General features: G+C 41.5%; 1 protein-coding gene across 2 annotated transcripts in view; it reads left to right on the plus strand.

Annotated features, from left to right (window-relative positions):
* Positions 1 to 19,996, plus strand: part of ITGA3 (integrin subunit alpha 3) — a 1,049,629-nt gene that overhangs the window by 984,348 nt on the left and 45,285 nt on the right. For both annotated transcript variants that reach the window (XM_044055141.1, XM_044055142.1), the window contains exon 24: positions 12,387 to 12,512. In XM_044055141.1, coding sequence (XP_043911076.1) covers positions 12,387 to 12,512 — 126 coding nt within the window. The remainder of the gene's footprint in view (positions 1 to 12,386; positions 12,513 to 19,996) is intronic.

Raw genomic sequence — 19,996 nt, forward strand, 5'->3', positions numbered from 1 at the left:
GGGTAATGCTGCTCAATGCCAGAAGTCTCAACCTCAAGATGCATGCACTCGAAGCCCTTCTCAGTATGGAGAACATCGATGTCTGTGCTGTGACTGAATCCTGGTTCAAGGCTCCTGAGAGCACCCCGGCACTATCAGGTTTTACCTCATATCATGCGTTCCGGCCCCAAAATCCGGACAACACCAAGAAAGGAGCAGGGGTGTCCATATTCATCAAAGACACCCTCAACTCCAAGTTGGTGGCAATGCACGATGCATCAGAGACCATCCAGGTGCAATTAACCATAGGCAAGACTGCTCTGCAATTTGTAGCATGTTACAGGCCACCCTCTCAAACTCAGGAACCTCACACAGCTTTCCTGAAAACTCTGGAGGGGATAAATGTAACCCCAAACACCATCATACTAGGTGATTTCAACTATCCGAATATAGACTGGGATCACTACTCAAGCCCCAACACACTATCCCAAAGGTTCCTAGAGTTCATAAACTCAAATGCCATGGAACAACTAGTCACCATGCCCACAAGAGGAGAAAACATACTAGATCTCATCATCACGAACATGGGGTCACAATGTTCAACACCAGAGGTATACCCCTCATTGGTGAGGTCAGATCATAAACTAATCTCACTAGAAGTCCACATCCTGCCCCCACCCCAGATAAAAAAGACCACAGTGAAGAACTTCTCTAAAGCCGACTTCACACTTCTTACGACTGGTGTGGTCTCTTTCAAGGCCCCCGAACCAGCGGAAACCATCACTAAAGCCGCTGAATCACATACAAATGCCTTCTACCAGCACCTCCAGGACTGCATGGATCAGGCAATCCCAAACAAAACAAAGACTCTTTGTACCAAAGGCAAGCGTCCAGTCTGGTGGACCCCAGCCATAAACAAGCTCTACAACAAAAGGAGAAAGCTACTACAAGATAGAGCAAAATCCCTAAAAGGGAAGACACCCTTGATCATTATAAGTAAAAAACTAAGATCTCTCATAAAATCATCCAAGGCAAATTTTGAAAGAAAAATCGCCAAGGACTCAAAAGACAATCACAAGGCCTTTTTTAGTTATGTTAGAAACCTGGGAGGAAACTCCCAGATATGCTCAGAATTAGTTCAAAATGATGTAAAGATCACTGAACCTACAGACATTGCCAACATACTGGCTGACAGGTTCAGTGCAAATTCTCCCCTCCCCAAAAGGAGAAATATCTATACCAGAGGATTGTAGCCTCCCAAACATCTCAAATGCTCAGGTGAGAACAGCTCTCCAAGGCGAAAAACACAGCATCCATGGGACCAGATGGTGTCCCCGGTTGTGTGCTCCACGAACTCATTGAGGAATTAAACCCGCAATTAGGGCAGCTGTTTAATCTTAGCCTCACCTCAGGATACGCACCCAAGGAGTGGCGACGCAACTGTGGTCCCACTACATAAAGGCAGTGCCTCCACCGACCCTGGAATCTACTGTCCCATCAGCTTGACAAGCCTGGTCTGCAAAGCTATGGAGAGGATCATAATGGAACTCATAAATAAAGACATAGGGGACCTGCAGACATTGGATCAAACCCAATTTGGCTTTGTCAAGGGCAGATCATGCCTTTTAAACTTGGTTGACTTTTTCGAAACAGTCACCAAGGCCATTGATGAGGGCAAGGCAGTCCACACAGCCTACCTTGACCTGGCAAAGGCATTCGACACAATACCCCACTCGGGCATCATAGAAAAACTCACCAGCTTAAATGTAAACCCATACGCCACAAGATGGGTTGCAAACTGGCTAAGTGACAGAACCCACAGGGTCAGAGTTGCTGGTGCCATGTCTGATTCCAAGCTGTCACAAGCGGTGTCCCACAGGGCTCGGTCTTGGGCCCACTCTTGTTCGGCATCTAATTTTCAGAAGTACAGGCAAGCACAGGAGGATTATGGCTGACAAAGTTTGCAGATGACTGCAAACTGGGCGCCATAGTTGAAAACACATCAGATACAGATATCCTTCAGAAGGGTCTCATAGAAACGGATAACTGGTGCCAAAGCCATGGTCTAAAGTTAAACGCTAAAAATTGCATAGTCATACCCTTCGGGAAGAACAAGGTTATCCCCAGCTACCATATAGGTGGCAATCCACTAAGCACAGAAGAGGTTATCAGGGATCTGGGGACCCAGGTTGACAGTAACCTTTCATTTGACACCCACGTTGCCAAAGTAGTTAGGAAGACCTTCTACATTGCCCACCTGATCATGAAGGGATTCACATCTAGGTCAAGGGAGGTCATCATTCCCCTGTACTCATCACTCATCAGACCGATGATTGAGTACAACACCCCATTTGGAATGTATCTGACCCGACACCTGCAGCAATTGGAAAGGCCCCAAAAGTTCCTCACCAAAAGGATAAAGGGTCTCAAAAATATGTCCTATGCTGCCCGACTGAAGGAGCTCCAGCTCTACTCAGTCGCCATCGCCTGCTCAGAGGTGACCTGTGCCTGACATACAAGGCCATGTCCAACCCGGAATTAATGAACGTGCTTCACCTCAAAAAATCTAAATCCATCCGATCTACAAGAGCAAGAGACTTGAACCTTGACACGGTCATAAATAGGACGTGCTGGAGGGACAGATTCATCACCCAGAGACTCCCTTTGCTGTGGAACAAAATCCCAGTACATGTGAGGCAGAGCACCTCGCTGGCTTTGTTCAAGAGAAATCTTGACCAATGGATGGGAGATCGCAGGTATACCTCAGGGATTACCTCAGTGTCACTGCTCGACAGAGGCACAGCTAAATAATGGGCATAATATCCTTCAAACTAAAGGGGTGGCGAAAGTCATAAAACTTGGGGCTAGGCTTATAAATGCCCTAGGGCAGATTGCCTAGTATGAGCCTATGAACCTATGAACCTATAAGTGTGCACACCCTTAAACTAATACTTTGTTGAAGTAGCTTTTGCTTTAATTACAACATTCAGTCTTCTTGATCACACACCTGCCATCAATTAAAGAGACTCTGATTAACCCCAAATAAAGTTCAGCTGTCCTAGTAGGATTTTGCCAACATTTACTCAGTTGCCTGCTACAGCAAAAGCCATGGTTTGCAGAGAACTTACAAAGCATCAAAGAGATTTCATTGTTGAAAGGTATCAGTCAGGAGAAGGGTACAGAAAATTTCCACAGCATTGGATATACCATGGAACACAGTGAAGACAGTTATCAAAAAGCGGAGAAAACAGTGACATTGTAAAAAACTGGACGTCCCTCCAAAATCGATGAAAAGACAAGATGCAAACTGGACAGGGAGGCTGCCAAGAGACCTACAGCAACACTGAAGGAGCTGCAGGAATTTCTGGCAAGTACTGGTTGTCTACTACATATGACAACAGTCTCCGTTATTCTTCATATGTGTGGACTATGGGGTAGGGTTGCAAGATGGAAGCATTTTCTTACACAGAAAAATATTCAGACCCAGCTAAAATTTGCAAAACAATACATCATGTCTCCCAAAATCATGTGGGAAAATGTGTTATGGTCTGATGAGACCAAGGTTGAACTTTTTGCCCAAAATTCCAGAAGGTAAGTTTGGTGCAAAAACAACACTTCGCATCACCAAAAGAATACTATCCCCACGGTGAAGCATGGTGGTGGCGGTGTCATGCTTTGGGGTTGCTTTTCTTCAGCTGGAACAGAGGCTTTAGTTAAGGTGGAGGGAATTATGAACAGTTCCAAATACCAGTCACTTTTGGCCCAAAACCTTCAGGCATCTGCTAAAAAGCTGAAGATGAAGAGGAATTTCATCTTTCAACACGACAATAACCCCAAACATACATACAAATCAACAAAAGAATGGCTTCACCAGAAGAAAATTAAAGTTTTGGAATGGCCCAGCCAGAGTCCAGACCTAAATCCTATAGAAAATCTATGGGGTGACCTGAAGAGGGCTGTGCACAAGAGATGACCTCACAATCTGACAGATTTGGAGCACTTTTGCAAGGAAGACTGGGCAAATATTGCCAAGTCAAGATGTGCCATGGTGATAGACTCCTACCCAAGAAGACTGAATGCTGTAATTAAATCAAAAGATGCTTCAACAAAGTATTAGTTTAAGGGTGTGCACACTTATGCAACCAGCTTATTGTACATTTTTATTTTTTATATTTTTTCCTGTAACAGATTTGTTTGTTTTTCAGTTGAATTGTACAGGTTATAGGTCACATTAAAGGTGGGAAAAGTTTTGAAATGATTTATTGTGGTCTAATTTTTTTAAATCATAAAAACCTGGCATTTTAACAGGGGTGTGTACATTTTTTATATCCACTGTATATAGAGATAGATAGATAGATAGATAGATAGATAGATAGATAGATAGATAGATAGATAGATAGATAGATGCATAGATAGATATAGCTGTAGAGATAAAGATACAGACATTTTGTTTTGTTTATATTGTTTACTTTGCTAATGCATTAGTAAATACTGAGCATAAAGTCCAAATACCTTAAATGATTTAACAACTTTAATAAGAAATCTCAACTTCAGTAAAAGCAATCCCACTAGTAAAGTCAGTGCTTGTGGCTTTTTAGTTAAAAAACATCTTTCAGATACAGATTTGCAGGGGAGATCAGTTAAATGACAGAGTGGAGGGTTTAGAATCCTCAGCGTTGTCGCCTCACAGTAAGACGCTGTCCGGTTCGATTCTCAGCTAGAGCGTCTTCTGCGTGGAGACATGCATGAATGGGCGTACCTTCGTTGAAGGTTGTGCGTCAGAGCTGGTAATTAGGTACGTAAAAATCAACTACCAATCATTAGCGGACCGTAGTTCCGCTGTGGCGACCCCTAACTGGGAAAAGCCGAAAGACACAGACAGAGTAGAAAGTAATAAATGCTGTTCATGTTGAATGTTTGTCTTCACTATAAATACTACCTCAGGTTAACTTTTTTAATGGCCAAGATACTAAAACTTTCTTTTTTAATGCTAACAAGCCCCACTTTAACTATAATGTTTAACACAGGCAAATATGGTTGGGTAGCCTGCAGTTTGAAAATGCTAGACTTTATTACATTTTTACTATAAATCATTTACAAGCAATCGATCATTAATTTACCATTTCCTGTTTTCAGTGACATTTTCTAACTTAAATTTGATTGCTTATGAATATGGGCACCTTTCACATGTAGTGTATTAAGCAGGGGGAAAGCAGGTAGATCTGAAAATGTCTGCTTTCTGCCATCACAGGCACAGTCAAGATTGTTCATTGTCTGATCACTAACAGTATGCACAGCTACGTTTTTTCCAACTTGTACACTACTTATCGGGTATGGCCAAGTTTGTGGGCTTATCTGAAACTGGGTATCATTATTTTATATAAGGAGTCATAATCAAAACTCCTAATGATGTGGCCATCCTACAAAAGGACCTCACTGAGACAGATTCCTGGTGTCAAAGCCATGGCCTCAAGCTCAGTGCCAAAAAGTGCATTGTCATCCCCTTGGGTAAAAACTCTGTACCCATGAATTACAACATAGGCAGTAGTATACTTAACACCGAAAGTGTGATAAGAGACCTTGGGACACACGTGGACAGTAGTCTCTCCTTTGATAATCACATCACCACATTAGTCAGGAAATCCTTTTACGTGGCACACCTCATCACAAAAGGTTTCTCATCCAGAAAAAAAGAGGTCTTTGTTCCCCTCTACTCATCACTCATTAGACCTGTTATAGAGTACAGCACCCCTTTTGGTATGTACCTCACAAGACATCTACAACAACTGGAAAGGCCACAGAAATACCTCACAAAGAGGATTACCGGCCTCAAACAGATGCCCTCCGCAGACCGTCCCAAAAAACTCCAGCTTTACTCCATCGCATATTGCCTACTCAGAGGCGATCTCTGCCTAACATACAAAGCTATGTCAAACCCAGAGCTGTTCAACATGCTCCACTTAAAGAAATCCCAATCCCTCCGAGCTACATGCTCTAGGGACCTAAACCTTGTCACCACAATAAACAGAATATGCCGGAGGGATAGATTCCTGTCCCAGAGACTTCCCATACTCTGGAGTAAACTACCTATCTATATCAAACAAAGCTCCTCATTAGCACTCTTCAAGAAAAATCTTGATGATTGGATGGAAAATAGGAAATTCACCCCGGGGATCACTTCTGTGGCTCTGTCAACAGTGGCACAGGAAAATAATTTTCTTGGGTGACAAAAGCCAGGGTACCTTTTTGGCTGGGCTTGTATAGGCCCTAGGGCCAATAGCCTAGTACCTACCTATGAACCTATGAAGTGACATTTTAAGATTTGTATTCTGATGAAGTTTCTCTTAGGAATGAAAGTGCTCAATCTTTGTGGGAATAAATGTTTCCATCATCTGTCCTTGAGATGTCTCCTTGTGTTTTATTTTTGGTGTTGTCAGTGGCATTCAGTCATTTTTGATTGCTGCGCTCACGTGTTAGTAACCTGCACACCTCTTAATCTCTTAGCACAAGAATTGTGGAGAGAGCTGAAAATAATGAGGGACAAAGGAAGAAAAGCAGGACAGATTTTAAATGTTGCTCTTATGCACTTAGAAAGTTGATAGAATAACATGTTTTGCATTAGCATGCATTTTCTGAAGGATATTACGTCTGATACTCAAATTTCTGTTTTTATTTAGTGACTTCAGTCCTTGATAATTTACATGAAAAATGTGATTTTTATGAGGAATAGCCCAAAAATGTTAGGTAAAACATTCTGCAAAATTCTGCTGGACATTCTCAAAATTCTGGACAGCTGATAAGTATAAGTATACCTACTTAATGCATCTACTCTCCCTGTATACTTTACTGGTTTGAAAAATCTAGATTTGGCATCTGCAGAAACAAAAATACTAACTGCAATCCTTTTCACAATTCTAATTTATTTATTTGTTTTATTTATTTTAGTGCATTAGCATTAGCTTTACATGCTTATGGTCTGTAAAAATCTAGATTTGATACTGACTGAGACATGTTAGCTCTGTTTTGTTCTAACATATCTGCTTCCTTCTGACTCAGATGTTTTTTTTCCTTAAATATTGTTTCATCTTTCATAAACCGTTTGTCTACAGCTTTCAGAATGTATTTTACTTCTTATGAGTCTAAATAAGGTTTATTAATCCAGTTCCTTCTAATAAACTAGGGCCATCACCTTGCACTATGGTCAAAGGTAATGCTTCTTTCTGTTCGTTATAAACCACATTCATATCCCAAATGTTTCATATGTTTTATGTATAGATTTTCAATGCAAAGTCAATAGGCTGTAAAGCTATTCTAGTTATGATTCAGTAATTCTGTTTTTAATCAGGATTATACATTTGCCACTGTCTAATTCCAAATTCACAAACCTGTAGTTATAATCCCTTTGCCTAAAGCCACATCTCCTCCTTCTTCTTCTTTCAGCTGCTCCCATTAGGGTCACCACAACGGATCACCTGTTTCCATTTCTTCCTGTCCTCTGCATACTGCTCTGTCACACCAACCACTTCCATGTCCTCTCTCACCACATCCATAAACCTTATCTTAGGCCTTCCTCTTTAGCTCTTACCTGGCAGCTCCATCCTTAGCATCCTTTTTCCAATATACCCAGCATCTCTCCTCAGCACATGTCCAAACCAACACAATCTTGCCTCTCTGACTTTGTCTCCAAACCGTCCAACCTGAGCTGACCCTCTAATATACTGATTCCTAATCCTGTCCATCCTTGTCACACCCAGTGCAACTCTTAACATCTTTAACTCTGACACTTCCAGCTCTGACTCCTGCATTTTTGTTAATGGCACCATTTCCAACCCATACAACATAGCTGGTCTCCCTACCCTCTTGTAGACCTTCCCTTTCACTCTTACTGGTACCCGTCTGTCACAAATCACTCCTGACACTCTTCTCAACCCATTCCACCCTCTTCCACACTCACCATTACTCTGAACTGTTGATCCCAAGTACTTAAACTCATCCACCTTTACCAACTCTACTCCCTGCATCCTCACCATTCCTCTATCCTCCCTCTCATTCACACACACATATTCTGACTTAGTCCTGCTGACCTTCATTCCACTCCTCTCTAGAGCATATCTCCACCTCTCCAGGGTCTCCTCAACCTGGTCCCTACTCTCACTACAGATCACAATGTCATCTGTAAAAATCATAGTCCATGGGGCCTCCTGTCTGATCTCATCTTTCAACCTGTCCATCACCATTGCAAATAAGAAAGGGCTCAGAGTTGATCCTTGATGTAATCCCACTTCCACCTTAAACGCATCTGTCACTCCCACTGGAGACTTCACCACTGTCACACTACCCTCGTACATATCCTGTATGACTTTTACATCCTCTCTGCCACTCCTGACTTCCTCATACAATGCCACAACTCCTCTCTAGGCACCCTATCATATGCTTTCTCTGGGTCTATATTACAAACCTGAAAGTTTACTTCAGCGAATGCTCACATGAGCGAAAACGCTGGTGAATGAAAGGGTGTTTGTGGGGTCATAATACAGTGAGGAGTAGGAGTTTTGCCCTTTCCTTACTGTAGTGCGATCTCAGAGTTGGAATATATAGTTAGTAGGGGGTGTGGGGGTACAGCCCCCCACAATCAGCAGTTTGATTACCAGCATTTTCGCTCATGTGAGCGTTCGCTAAAATAATCTTTTGGTCTTCTAATATAGACCCCTTTCTCCAAGTCCACAAAGACACAATGCAACTCCTTCTGACCTTCTCTATATTTCTCCATCAACACTCTCAGAGCAAGCATCGCATCTGTAGTGCTCTTTCCCAGCATGAAACTATACTGCTGATCACTAATCATCACCTCCCTTCTTAACCTAGCTTCCACTACTCTTTCCCATAACTTCAAGCTGTGATTGATCAGTTTTATCCCTCTGTAGTTATTACAGCTCTGCACATCACCCTTATTCTTAAAAATAGGTACCAAAAGACTTTTTCTCCACTCCTCAGGCATCCTCTGACTTTCCAAGATTTCATTAAACAATCTGGTTAAAAACTCCACTGCCATTTTTCCGAAGCACCTCCATACTTCCACTGGTATGTCATCTGGACCAACAGCCTTTCCATTCTTCATCCTCTTCATAGCTGTCCGTACTTCCTCCTTGCTAATCTGTTTCACTTCCGGATTCACTATCCCTACATCATCCAACCTTCTCTCTCTCTGTCATTCCCTTCATTCATCAGCCCCTCAAAGTACTCTTTCCATCTGCTCAATGCACTTTCCTCGCTTGTGAGTACATTTCCCTCACTATCCTTTATCACCCTTATCTGCTGCACATCTTTCCCAGCTCTGTCCCTCTGTCTAGCCAATTGCTACAGGTCCTTTTCTCCCTCTTTAGTGTCCAACTTTTCATACAGCTCTCCATATGCCTTATCCTTAGCCTTCGCCTTATCCTTGCCATGCTCCTCATCTCCTTATACTCCTGTCTACTTTCTCCATCTGTCTGACAGTTCCACTTCTTCTTCGCCAGCCTCTTCCTCTGTATACTTTCCTGTACTTCCTCATTCCACCAACAGGTCTCCTTGTCTTCCTTCCTCTGTCCAGATGTCACACCAAGCACCATTATAGCTGTCTCCCTTACCATCTCTGCTGTAGTTACCCAGCTATTTGGTAAGTTTTCACTGCCCCCCCAGTGCTGTTTTAACTCTTCCCTGAACTCCACCTCACAATCACCCTTTTTCAACTTCCACCATTTGATCCTTGGCACTGCTCTCACACTTGTCCTCCTCTTCTTGTTCACCAACGTCATCCTATAAACCACTATTCTATGCTGCCTAACTACACTTTCCCTTGTCACCACTTTACAGTCTCCAATCTCCTTCAGATTGGCCCTCCTGCATAGGATATAATCCACCTGTGTGCATCTTCCTCCACTCTTGTACGTCACCCTATTCTCCTCCCTCTTCTTAAAATATGTATTCACCACAGCCATGTCCATCCTTTTCACAAAATCCACTACCATCTGACCTTCTGCATTCCTCTCCTTAACACCATACCTGCCCATCACTTCCTCATCCCCTCTGTTCCCTTCACCAACATGCCCATTGAAATCCGCTCCAATCACCAGTCTCTCACCCTTGGGTACACTCACCACCACTTCATCCAGCTCACTTCATCCAGCTCACTCCAAAATTTTTCTTTCTCATCCATTGCACACCCAGCTTGCGGAGCGTATGCACTAACAGCATTCATCATTACACCATCAATTTCCAGCATCATAAACATCACTCTATCCGACACTCTTTTCACCTCCAAAACACTCTTGGCATACTGTTCCTTCAGGATAACCCCTACACCATTTCTCCTCCCATTCACACCATGATAGAACAATTTGAACCAGCCTCTTATACACCTGGCCTTACTGCCCTTCCATCTGGTCTCTTGCACACACAATATATCAACCTTCCTTCTCTCCATCATATCAGCTAGCTCTCTCCCTATACCAGTCATACTGCCAACATTCAAAGTTCCTACCCGCACTACTACACTCCTAACCTTCCTGCTTTCTTTCTGCTTTTGGGCATGCCTTCCCCTTCTTCTTCTCCTTTGCCCAACAGTAGCCCAATTTCTGCCAGCACCCTGTTGGCTAACAGTAGGGGTGGTGGTAATTGTTAACCCGGGCCTCGACCGATCCGGTATGGGAATCTGTATTGTTGTCCGCATATGTTATTTGGCAGAGGTTTTACACTGGATGCCCTTCCTGACGTAACCCTCCCCATTTATCCAGGCTTGGGACAAGCAGAAAAAAATGCACTGGCTTGTGCATCCCCAGTGGCTGGGTTCCTAAAGCCATGTCTCCTAATGGGATGAAAGATTACAGATTTATTTCTAACCTGTAATCCTTTATCCCATTAGGAAAAGGATTACAGCCTATTTCTAACGTGGCATTTTATAAACAAAAACAATCTACTTAGCCACATTAACAACTATGGCCTGTTAAACAAAGCACAGCATAACTTTCACAATGCCCTCTGTATCGTCACCGCCCTGGTATTGACCACTGATGCCGTTTATTGTAACCTGAATGAGGGAGTCATTACTGCAGTTCTCTGTTGACATGACGAGGGCTCTTGAAACAGTTAACCATACTCTTCTTCTTAATGAACTCAAAAGACTCAACTTTGGGGATAACACTATTTGCTGGATTCACAACTGTCTGAAATACAGAGCCTTTCAAGTCCATAGCAATGTCTCATCCTCTGGTGCTGATACATTTAAGAGAGGTGTGCCACAAGGTTCTGTGCAAAATCCTTTTTATGAATGATTTCCCCCTAATACTACCAAATCTTCAATAATGTATGCAGGTAATATGTTACTCCTGCAATCTGACCTGCAAACCAAGTCATAGGAGAACTTCACTCAGATATGCACCTGATCCATTTCTAACAAGCTACTCATTAACCATAAGAAAACTAATGTCATGGTCTTCAGCTCAGCCAAGATATTACCCACTATCCCTTCTATTCCATTAACAAATCTTAATGGGGACAGGATACCTAACCTCACAGAACAGAGGTACGCAAGCCTTGTACTTAACTCTACTGTCTCTCCTTTACTACACATACAGATTTTGTAACAAATAATTACAATGGTAATTAATTATAATCGATAAATTTGTTCAAACCTCAGAAAATCCTGTAAGAGAAGTAAAAAAAACAGGCCTATGATTTTACTGATTATTATAATACCCCCTGCTGCCCCCATCAGTCATATTCTAGGGCAAAATGTGCTTGAGTGCCACTGTTCACTATTGATGCCTGGGTTTGTCTACCCCGATTTAACAATTTAGTAAAAAATCCCAAGTTCACTAGAATAAGCTGTGATGATGGGTGGAGCTTTGAGCTTGCATAGACAATAGCACAACCTCTTCAAGGAGAATGTTTATCTTCACAGCATCAACTAGCTTGAGTGGGTTTTAACAGCCAAAATTCTACAGATACGAAAGCAAATTAGTCACCTTCCACATTTTCTCAGAGTACATTAGCAGCTTTAGATGAATTTAATCTCTTCAGTACGAAAAAGAAAACTGTAGAAAGACTCCAAACATGACAACAGTACCAACTTATTCATTGCTTTTTACTTAGCCTTCAGCCTGTACTGTTAATATACAATTTCCGTCATTCTGATATTTATTAGTGGGTTTAAGTACCTTACTTCCATTTTTTTTTTATGCTGATGGTTTCCCTTATTATTTTAACTAAATATACATAAAGTGGACTGTAAATGAGTGAAACTGGGTATGCAAAAAGAGAGAATTAACCAGACTTGAACCGAGATCTATACAAGAGTGGGTTAATGGTGAGCTCTTGTACAAGCCTGCAGCCCTCTTTATATCTTCATTTGTGGTGCCCTTTTCTTTCAGGCTCAGCTGATAGTCGACTCAGAGATGATAGAAGAGAAGCCGAAGGAGATTGCGCTCTGGATTATCATAGTTGCCGCTGTTGCTGGAGTACTGTTACTCAGCCTCATCATCCTCCTTCTGTGGAAGGTAAGAATACTTGCTGCAGCTGTAAGGGGCAGTAATCCCCTCTGTCAGGTAAGAATACTCGCTGCAACTGTAAGGGGCAATAATATTCTCTGTCAGGTAAGAATACTCGCTGCAGCTGTAAGGGGCAATAATACTCTCTGTCGGGTAAGAATACTCGCTGCACCTGTAAGGGGCAATAATACTCTCTGTCAGGTAAGAATACTTGCTGCAACTGTAAGGGGCAGTAATCCCCTCTGTCAGGTAAGAATACTCGCTGCAACTGTAAGGGGCAATAATACTCTCTGTCAGGTAAGAATACTCGCTGCAGCTGTAAGGGGCAATAATACTCTCTGTCAGGTAAGAATACTCGCTGCACCTGTAAGGGGCAATAATACTCTCTGTCAGGTAAGAATACTCGCTGCAACTGTAAGGGGCAGTAATCCCCTCTGTCAGGTAAGAATACTCGCTGCAACTGTAAGGGGCAGTAATCCCCTCTGTCAGGTAAAAATACTCGCTGCAACTGTAAGGGGCAGTAATCCCCTCTGTCATGTACGAATACTCGCTGCAGCTGTAAGGGGCAATAATACTCTCTGTCAGGTAAGAATACTCGCTGCAACTGTAAGGGGCAGTAATCCCCTCTGTCAGGTAAGAATACTCGCTGCAACTGTAAGGGGCAGTAATCCCCTCTGTCAGGTATGAATACTCGCTGCAGTTGTAAGGGGCAATAATACTCTCTGTCAGGTAAGAATACTCGCTGCAGCTGTAAGGGACAGTAGTACTCTCTGGCAGGTAAGAATACTCTCTGCAGTTGTAAGGAACAGTAATCCTCTCTGGCAGTTAAGAATATGCTTTGCAGTTGTAAGGACCAGTAATCTTCTCTGGCAGTTAAGAATATGCTTTGCAGTTGTAAGGAACAGTAATCTTCTCTGGCAGCAAGCCATGGAGTGAAGTAACTAGGCAATGCTCCTTAACAGTTCTTTGAAATAGCTGTAAAGTTATTAGGAACAATAATACAGTGCTAGCTATTAAAGGCTTAATGTGTATAGCAATGGTGTGGGACAATAATGGGCAGAGATCACTACCAGCTGTCTGCCATGGAAAGAAACCTTGCACCAGTGAAGTGTTTGCTTCCATAACATCAGTGCCTGTTTTGTGTCTAGAAAAAATATACCCACATGCCCCAATTACCATAACAGCAGATATTAGATAGAGGATGACTCTTACAGCAGCATAACTTCTGGGCTTTCTACACATTTTCATGAATAAGTTACCATGTTGTGTTTCCTAGTAGCTTGTGTGCCCCCCCCCCCCTTACTCTTGGTTGGCAGACATCTTGTTAAAATATGGTGTCAATCCATACCGGTTTCTGTTATTCTCATTCATGGGTGAATACTGGGCTAACTGCCCTGAGTGGCTGTTTTAAGGCTAGCCAATGACCAGAAGTCAGAATCAAACCCTGTAACTTGTATCTATGAGTTAAAGACCTTAACCACTATGCCAAACCCACCCACATTCATTGTTTCTGTGATAACCTGCGTAATCAAATTCAGAGTTGAAGTGGAGCTGAAACCTGTGTGAGCACACCATTGCGAATCTAGGACAGATGTAGATGCTGAGATACTGCTAAACAGACACGAATGTCAATAGTCATCGAATACAACATAGTCTCTGGCTTTGTACACTCACTCATCGTTTTCTTTCAATGTTCTGCATATTTAAACGTTAATATGTGGAACTGTGGACACCGAATTGAGTAATGCAATTACATTTCATGCAGATGTTAAAAACTGTAGTGAGATTCCATAACACTCAGTATTACATTTATCCCAAGGTGATAATTCTTGCTTATAGGTTCATAGGTAGGTACTAGGCTATCGACCCAAGGGCCTAAGTAAGCCTAGCCAACATGGTTCCCCCGAGAAAATTATTTTCCTGTGCCCCTGTCGAGCAGAGCCACAGAAATGATCCCCGGGGTGTATTTCCTATTTCCCATCCACTCATCAGGATTTTTCTTGAAGAGTGCTAATGAGGAACTTCGCTTGACATTGATAGGTAGCTTGTTTCAGAGTATGGGAAGTCTCTGGGACAGGAATCTATCCCTCCAGCATGTCCTGTTTATTATGGTGACAAGGTTTAGGTCCCTAGAGCATGTAGCTCAGAGGGATTGGGATTTCTGTAGGTGTAGCATGTCCAACAGCTCTGGGTTTGACATAGCTTTATATGTTAGGCAGAGATCACCTCAGAGTAGGTGATATGCTACAGAGTAAAGCTGGAGTGTTTTGAGACGGTCAGTGTAGGCCATCTGTTTGAGGCCAGTAATCCTCTTTGTGAGGTACTTCTGTGGTCTTTCCAGCTGATGCAGATGTCTTGTGAGGTATATTCCAAAAGGGGAGATGTACTCTATAATGGGTCTAATGAGTGTCGAGTAGAGGGGAACAATAACCTCTTTTTTCCTGGATGAGAACCCTTTTGTGATTAGGTGTGCTACGTAGAAGGATTTCCTGACTACTGTGGCAATGTGATTATCAAAGGAGAGACTACTGTGCACCTGGGTTTCAAGGTCTCTTATCACACATTTGGCATTAAGTAGACTGCCACCTATGTGGTAGTTCATGAGTACAGAGTTTTTACCAAAGGGGATGACAGTGCACTTTTTGGCATTGAGCTTGAGGACATGGCTCTGCTACCAGGCATCTGTCTTAGTGAGGCCAGTCTGTAGGATGTCCACATCATTTGGGGACTCAACTATGGCTCCTAGTTTGGAGTCATCTGTGAACTTTGTTAGCCACAGGCTTTTTGTCTTAGCTTGTACTTCAGAGAAGTAGATACCAAACAGGAGAGGTCCCAGGACTGAACCCTGTGGTACTCCACTTGTCACTGGTTTGAAGTCAGATTTGGAGTGTGCAACTTTTAAAGTGTGGGCTCTGTCAGTGAGCCATTTGGCAGCCCATCTTTTGATGTAGGGATTTATGCCTAGTTTAGTGAGTTTAGCTATAATTCCAGAATGGGGGATGGTATCGAAAACCTTTGTGAGATCAAGATAGGCTGTGTGAACCACCTTACCCTCGTCTACAGCTTTGGTGACTGCCTCAAAGAAGTCAAGCAGGTTCAGGAGGCATGATCTGCCTTTCACAAACACGAACTGGGTGGGATCCAGAGTTTGGAGGTTACCAATGTCTTTGTTTATGAGTTCCATGAAGATACGTTCCATGGCCTTACAGACCAGGCTCATCAGGCTAATGGGGCAATAGTTCCTGGGATCAGTGGTGGTTCCCCATTTTGGAGTGGGATAACTGTTGCTGTGTGCCATTCAGTGGGCACAAAGCCTAACATGAGGCTGTGATTGAACATGGTGCTTAGGTGGGGGGGCCCAGTTATCTTTTGCTTATCTTGCTTACAACCCCCCCAAGCCTCTGCATACCATCTGAACGATTTCTTTATTGTGTTTCCACACCTGTTTATAAGCTGAGTATAAGACTGAACAAGACTACACTGAAAGACCTAAATCAAGCAGGACCACCAGACTCCCAAAAGTCATGGGGTTCTAGATACTCTGAGTTGCATTCTAGAGATTTTTCCCTAACTTTTGACACAATTATAGCCTAAACAAAAATCCTGGCAAAGAAAAGAAATTCAGTTTTAATTTCTTTCAAGGAAGTAATAAGGTGTGTACAAGGTTTATTAATATATGTGTCATTATGTCTTAAGTGATAATTTAATAAAGGTGTTTAAAAAAAGTTGACAATACGTGTTATTTCTCAATAAACTGAGAAAACAACTGTTTACAAAGATACTTAAAGCATACCAGGAAATAGTGTCTTCTTCCCTCCTCCTAAAAATAATCACCTTTTGTCACCCTTCTGGTTTTAGATTGTGATTAAAGTGACAGAGCAAATGGCCACAATCATATATTTCAAATTGTTGCTGTTATAAATGTGCAAAATATGCCTTTTTATTCCTGCTCCCAAGTCAGCCATCTTCTATGTACCCCACTGATGTCACACTGGGATAAAAGTGAATAAACAAAATGCCACAGTAACATATTTCAACATGATGGTATCAGACATATGTAAGCAGCATACCTTCTTATCCCTATAATGTTGTTCCTATACAGTGCACTCTCTCCAGACATACTATAGTAACCTTCTGTGGACACCTCTGTGCCCACCTTTTGAGCTTTGATTGTGAAGAAAGTTAAAGAAGTAATGACCATACTGTCTCCACCCTTCACATTAGCTATTCAAACTCATGTACAGACCTGTGAGCAGGGTTGTTTTTAGAATAGGAGACAGATAGGACAGAGGTTTGAAGATGGGACCCCTATACTAAGCCTTTGTCAAAATCCCATTATACAGCTTGTGGTGATTGGTTGCCAGGCTCCCAGAAATTATGAAGTTATAAATGCTCTTTGATGCATTTTCTACCTTATTTTTGAAAGATAATTACTTGTAAAAAAATGTTCTGCTCTCCAGAAAAGTTATGTATGCTCCTGCCAATGTTTTGTGTGATCAGAGATCAAGTGGGTGGTATGATTTTTACACACACACACATGGACACACATGTGACCATCAGTTACAGCCAGTTGTATGCCTATGTACACCTCAGATGTCCATTTGCGATCAAATGAATTAAACATTAATAATGACCCAGAAATATATTGCAGCTCACTTGTATCAGAACCATGCAGTGCAACCCATTGCTATCTCCTATACCCTCTCGACATCTTAGCTCAAGAATCAGGGACAAAGACTCCAAATCAGGGACAGAGTTTAAATGTTGTTTAGAGAGTTGCTAGAATAACAGCTTTTGCATTAGCAAGCATTTTCAGAGGGGTATGAATTGTGAAACCTCATATGTCTGTGATTCCTCCATGGCAGCAATTTACAATTTGCCAGAAAACCACAGATGCTATGAAGAACAGACCAAAAAGTATGAAACCAAACCAGGGATAGTTGAGAGCTACTCACACACACACACACACACACACACACACACACACACACACACACACACACACACACACACACACACACACACACGCTAACACACTAACACACACACCCACACTAACACACACAAGCACACACTAACACACACACACGCACACACACACTAACACACTAACACAGGCACACACACACTAACACACACACACACACACACACACACACACACACACACACACACACATGCACACACACACACACACACACACACACACACACACACACACACACACACACACACACACACACACACAAAACCATTAATTACAGCCACTTGTATGACTACCTATATGTTTAGATGTATACTTGTAGTCAAATGAAAGAATAAAAGCATAAACTATTGCCCAAAAATCTACTTCAGATCACTGCTTTCAGAACTATACAGTGCTACCTACTGTAATTCCGCTATACCTTCTCAACCCCGTAGCTCAAGTATCAGGGACAAAGACAGAAAATAGCATTGGACAAAGACTCCAAAACAAGGGCAATTTAAATATTACTTTTATATACCTAGAAAGTTTCTACTGTAACAGGATTTGCATTAGTTTTCATTTACAAAACAACATAAAGTTGGAAACATGGTTGTCTGTCATTATTTAGTGACTGAAATGCAGTACTGAAGTCACTTAATAATGACAGACATTTGAGTTTCAGACTTCATATCATTCAGAAAATGCCTACTAACATTCAATGATCTGTCAGCAAAACCAAAGCTTTTATGAGAAACAGGCCAAAAATAGATTAAGATAAAAATCAGGGGCATGCTGTGAAGTCAAGGACAGTTCAGTGTTATCAGCATCTTCATCAGCTCCTTTTTTCCATTTTGTGCATGGGGTCAAGTGTCATATCAACACTGACCATCACCTAGAGCCAATGTTCATACCATCCGGTGGCTAGACCTGCCACAGAGAAATATTTTAGCAAACCCAGTTGACAAGCTGACACTTCCCAAAGTTGCACACATGCCTGAAGTCTCTTACCCAACCGGCCTCACTGTCACCTTTTAGACTTGTGTTTGACACCTCCCCTCACATTCAGCAAATCCTTCGATATCAGGGAGGCAACCACAAGAGCAGTCTAAGTTGTATTATTATTATGTATTTCAGCATGCCATCCATAACTCATGGCCCAGATTTTTCAGCCTCGTTAATGAATGTAATTGGACTGTCAAGAACAACTGATGAGGAACTGATCTTTACTCTCCATTCATGTCTCAGGGACTATTCTGCCAAACTAAACAAAAAAATAGTAGTTTATCACACTGAGGAAGATTAACAATAGAATGCACTGCCAAAAGTAGTACAGTTGAGAGATTGGTGCTAATGGGAGAACTTAAACCTCCCCAGCTCAAACCAACCCGGTAAATCCACCACTGACTCATTTAGTGCAAGGCAGAGGAACTAATCCTGAACAGAACATCAGCTTATTGCATACTGCACATGCTCAGTAACATTCACATGACACATCCTAATGAAAATTTGGATAGACACTGGTTCAACTGCATGAGACCTTTTGGAGGGTGTACAAACTCTGCCAAGAAGGCACCCACTCTGAGAACTCAGCAGGTAGTCCAATTTTTCTGAAACAGCAGCACTAGCCACTGCACAACTATTCTCACCCATTTGAATCTCTTAGTCATTTTACCATTTTTTTTTGTCATGAATATTTTATTTTTCAAAATTTGTTAGTGTTTCCCAAGTCAACAAGTATAACAAAATTCACAAACTTCCTCAGACGAACACAGTTGTTAACTGACTTAGTTTAAGTAACCCTCCACATCAGTGACATCATATCCTGTAAAACATTTAAAAATATATTATCCATTAAATCACAATGTAATTACAAGAACATATTTAATTTTACATAAAGTTCATTTCAGTTATAACAAAACTTAATTAATTACATTAATTAACATAAAAAGCATATACATATATACAAGTATATTAAAACATGTAACAATATTAAAACTAGTACACAACTGGTCATTTAACGTCTATTTAAGCTTGTTCAAAATTTAATGGAACTGTATTCATTTAAACCGGGATAGGTGTAAGTGTTAGTTAATACTTGCTACCATAATTCTCTAAGTTCTAACTCCACAGATCCCGGTTTAAATGAATACAGTTCCATTAAATGTATTTTGAAGCTTAAGGCCTTAAATAGACATTAAATGACCAGTTGTGTACTAGTTTTAATATTGTTATATGTTTTAATATACTTGTATATATGTATGTGCTTTTTTATGTTAATGTAATTAAGTTTTGTTATAACTGAAATGAACTTTATGTAGAATGAAATATGTTCTTGTGATTACACTGTGATTTAATGGACAATATCTTTTTAAATGTTTTACAGGATATGATGTCATTGATGTGGAGGATTATTTAAACTAAGTCAGTTAACAACTGCATTTGTCTGAGGAAGTTTGTGAATTTTTACATTCGAAAGCGCTTACAATAAATTGAATTAGTTCTAGTCCGGTGAATGCCCTTTGCCTGT

Source organism: Protopterus annectens, chromosome 13.part0 (assembly GCF_019279795.1).
Source record: "Protopterus annectens isolate FY-2018-M chromosome 13.part0, PAN1.0, whole genome shotgun sequence".
Classification (NCBI taxonomy): Eukaryota; Metazoa; Chordata; order Ceratodontiformes; family Protopteridae; genus Protopterus; species Protopterus annectens.